The 4,497-nt window shown below is 43.6% G+C and overlaps 1 protein-coding gene across 1 annotated transcript in view; it reads right to left on the bottom strand. All coding sequences in view use genetic code 11, as the record gives it.

Annotated features, from left to right (window-relative positions):
* Window positions 1-1,620: 1,620 nt before the first annotated feature.
* EGR_09128 (hypothetical protein) overlaps window positions 1,621-4,497 on the bottom strand; it is a gene marked incomplete at both ends in the record, with an annotated part of 3,070 nt that continues 193 nt past the window's right edge. Inside the window, one exon of the mRNA XM_024498377.1 lies at window positions 1,621-1,742. Coding sequence (XP_024347199.1) covers window positions 1,621-1,742 — 122 coding nt within the window. The remainder of the gene's footprint in view (window positions 1,743-4,497) is intronic.

Raw genomic sequence — 4,497 nt, 5'->3', positions numbered from 1 at the left:
AAGTCTGTGGGACTTGAAGCTGCCTCGTTGGCACTTGAGAATACTGCCGTTTTAGCATTAAAAAAAAGTATCAGGAGAAGTTGGTTGGGCGTGGGCTGTTTATTCAACGCTGATGCGAAAGCAATGTCGGTCGACTTGTGTGTGCTTTCAATTATTTTTATCTACTGCTTACAAATAATAAAGTCGCTTTCTGCTAGTCGTTGATGTCCACCACTTTTGCTGTACCTGGTAGTTTATTGTGAGGGTTAAAATTGCGTGCAAAATTCAACTTATCCGTGAAAAGACAGGCACTTTCAGCTTAGAGGGCAGGAGGGAGATGCTGCCTCTTCCTCTTTCTCCTTCTGTTCCTTATTCCATGCATTCCCCTAATGCTACTCCGAGCTTCAAGTTATGACTTTTATCTTTTCTGACTGTAGTCAGTTCCACAACGACATGGGGAAGAGGAGCGACAGTGAAGTAGCGACGGAGGCTGTTCCAGACATTGGAGGCTTGTAAATACAAAACATTGGATACATTCAGAATTGGGAATAGGCTTGCAATTGGTTAAGATAGCAAAGAGAATATTATGGGGAGCTTTCTGCGTTTCTTTGACAATTATTGCGAAAGTTAGTCGCAGGCTTGAATTTTATCGACTGTTTAGTTGCCTTATGGCAAGGAATTACACAATGAACAATACAGAAGTGCTTTCTTGATGAAATCTGTGTTGGTGGTTGTTGCGCCTATGGTTGATCATGTGTGTAAGTGTGTGTTTTTGAATGTGCATGATGGACTTCGGTTTGTGGATCCACCTATACCGGTGTTGGTTACAGGCACGTGAGACTTGTGAGTGATCACTTTTGCCTTGCTTACTGTGATATTGAAAAGGCGTGTCACTGTCATCTTTCAATTTGTTTGAAGTTGGAGCGCGGGATGTTATTCTGTCAGTTTTGTCACAGTTTGAGTCCAACACAGTGAAGTAGAACATGTCGGTTGAGTGGAAAGCGATGTTTTATGATGAGCAATTAGGGAAGGATGTAGCGAAACCGGATATATTCATTTGAAATCACGTACGAATTGGCTGTACCGTGACAGTGTAGTTAAAGTTTATCAATGTTGTGCTGATTTGGCTTAACAACTGTTATTTGTAGCTGATATAGTTTGATATAGAATGCTTTGTCTTCGTGTTGTACAAATAATTTTTAGTTTTTAAATCCCTGCCAGGGTTCAAATCGCTTACTGACCGAATCCCACCTCACTGCCTTGACCTGAGGATTCCTTTGTTTTTATCCAGTGGATGACGCAAACAAATGGCCTGTTAAAATTGTGAACCCCCCCCCCCCCCCATGACTCTCCCAAAGTCGAAAGAAGACATAATACTCGGGTGGAATATGTATTGTCGACGCACCGAAAAGCTTGGAGACAGTCGGCGTGGCCTGGACCCCAGGCCACTCGCCGCAATTACAATCGCGGAGTCCCCGGGTGGCCTGTTACCGAAACTGGGAGTTACACAATTAATTTATGACATTGTCCCTTTCCTCTTTTGAGCGTCGCCCCCGACGCGCTCCTTGGTCAATTTCCCGCGTTGGTCGCCACAACTTAGTTGGTGCTGTAAGAAAAACATTCACACGTCGGCCGTTCCTGTCATCGAATTCCCATGCAACTGAGAAGATGCTTGACCGCAATGTCACTGATCCCTCTTAGCAGTTCTGCTGGATCTGAAGCTTCGACTTGTATGGGAATTGTATTTGAGGCGAAGGGATGCTCTGGATAGTAGAGAAATGGAGGGGGGGTATCACATTTTCGCATAATTCATATCTTCATAAGAATAAAGTGGGCAGTTCTGTAGCGAACATTGCAGATGGTTAACGGCAAGTTTCGCTTCTATTATTAGTAACTTCCCTGCTAGGGGTCTTCGCTAATTCTTCCATCCTCAGTATATGCACTCCTTCCGTCCCGGTAAGATTTATCACCCAGAAGTTGAAATTTGAGTGATTTTCCTTCAAGACCCGGTTCACTTTCTCCTGTCACCAATGCAGCGCTCCGAGATTTTCTTGAAGGCGGAATATGTATTTTTGACGCACAGCAGGACTTGGAGTTACTGGCTTGGCCCGAAGACCAAGCCGCCCGGTGGAAGTACAATTGTGGAGCCCCTCAAGTGGCCTGTTATCAAAATCGAGAGTTAAACAAGCATCTAGAGCATTACAATGGGTCTCACCTTATCGCGTGCCTGGAATTTTTTTTTACGGTGAGAAAATTGGATCCATCCTTTTCGCCGTTTGGTGTTGTGATGCAAAATTCACTCGTCATCACACTTCCTACATCCACTCTACTCAAACGAGTTATCTTTTGTGGGTGAAATGGGTACTGTTTTGCGTGCCTAACGATTTGAGACATCATCACCGATAGCTGGGTGGATTGGTTGAAAGATAGTTATAGCCAACTCCGCGGAAGTGAAAGATGGATGGTTGTCAGTCCGACTAGCGGTGCATAGCAGCACTTTTTCTAAGCCTTGGACACTCCAAATGCCCTTATTGTTGATTAAGTTTTAAATCTCGCCCCTCCATCTTTTCTCATTTAATTTATCTCTGTGTATTGCTGAGCCTTGCACCTTCTTCCATATTCCACTGTTGGTCAAGAACTGTAGACATGCTGAATGCGTGCTTCTTATTTGGCTAGCGTAGGGGCATGTGGCCAGTGGCTCCTTTTAGTGCGGTTTTCGCTATCACTTCTCTCACTCGTACACTTTCCCACTTTCTTCAGAAATTCCGCTGACTTGGTGTCATCCTTCTACTGATAAAAAATGCTGTTTACTTTGATGATAGTCAATTTGTGGTTGAGTCTTCCTTCAGCAATTTTATCAGATGAATCGGGACTAATAGCCGATCGAGTGTTAATATGTCTGAATGCCACCGGGATCATTGCTACTTGTGTTTTGGTCTTTTATCAGCAGTAGTATTTAAATATTCAGGTATTGGAGTTTTATTCCCTCTCCTATACTGCCCGTAATCGGATGTGGACCCGAGAATTCTAGCGATAAACAAAGCTTTTTATTAATTTCGAATGATATCGATACTGATCTGAGTAAATGTGGAACCACTCTTGGTCTAATACCCCCTTCTTGGCATTAAAAAATGTACTTTTCGCGCTTTAACAATTTACGATGATGTACGAGAGTCATTTAGGTACTTACAGCGTTTAACTAATGCCCAGAAAATAGCTTCGACAAAACGCGTTTTGTTATTGCGGTTGAAGCATTCTAAGCTGCCTGACGTGGGTCAACTTTTTGAAATCTCAAATGCCCCCCACCCCCATGGCTGCGTCTGCTGTTCCTGCGGAAAGATTCATTCTTGGCCCAATTTAATGACAGGTAAGTTGAGTCGACGAGGGGAGAAGAATTATATACTCGGTGGAATGATTGCTGTGTTATGGACAGGAGACCCATCATGGCCGGAGTCGTCACTGACGTATGTACGTACGGGTACATCTTAGGCTATTCAAATACCAAATTCAAAGGTTTTGTTGTTGAGACCTACCATTACCTGTCGCACCGTGCTGGGCTTGAAGATAAGCGTGCAGAGTGTTCACGAGTTTCACGTCTTCGGTGTCATCAGCGCACGCCATTCTATCCATGCGTCCACCAGCTATGTTGCTCCACAATCTTGTTAAACGCATCTATCACTTAGAATTGCATGTAGCAACACCACGATAGCATCCTGCCTCAGAAATGTTTAAATCAAAAGCTCTGTTTTTGTTTATAAATGATCTGACAAGCGGCTTATCTTTCTGCTATTCATTTTTCTTTGCAATTTTTCGGCAGCAATGCCTGTATGAAGTGGTGAAACTTTTTGCTTCTACATTATCTTCCCTTCCATCATTCTTCTTGATAATCCCCTACATCTCAACCATTCATGCATATTTTCCTAGTTTTTTGTTCATTAAGGGCATTGGATGGAACACGTTTCCTTCTGTGGTTACTGATGATGTGAAATTCTGGTTTGTTCAGATGTAATGCTGTATAGAATGCACCCGGGATGACCTGATGGCTTAATGAACAAATTGTTTGGCGAAATGAGGTCCCAGCAAACCGACGAACGCGCAATGAGAGGCACCTTTGAACTTTGCAAATGCGACGGAATGGAGGTGACACCCAAGTGGCAGATGCTGAGCTGGAGGTGTCAAAAACACCAATTCACATCAAATAACTTCTAATTTTTCCACTGGAATAGGTGTGCTTCCTATTCTGATCGTCTTCAACAATTTGATAAGGTAGAGGAGATCGATGCCTGGGTATTTTTAGGGTTGCTAATCACGTTCGTACGGTTGGATAAGTAAGAATCAAACAACTCCAATACTTACTATTTCAAGGTACATGTGTAGTCTTTTGCCAAGTAGGCAGAAGCTTGCCATGATTAGGGTTTTTATCAAACTTTTTGTCCCTAGGAGCCACCACCACCACCACCACCACCACCACCACCACCACCACCACCACCACCACCACCACCACCACCACCACCACCA

Source organism: Echinococcus granulosus (genome assembly GCF_000524195.1).
Source record: "Echinococcus granulosus chromosome Unknown EG_S00133, whole genome shotgun sequence".
In the NCBI taxonomy this organism is placed as follows: domain Eukaryota; kingdom Metazoa; phylum Platyhelminthes; class Cestoda; order Cyclophyllidea; family Taeniidae; genus Echinococcus; species Echinococcus granulosus.
This window is presented reverse-complemented; position numbering and strand designations above follow the sequence as displayed.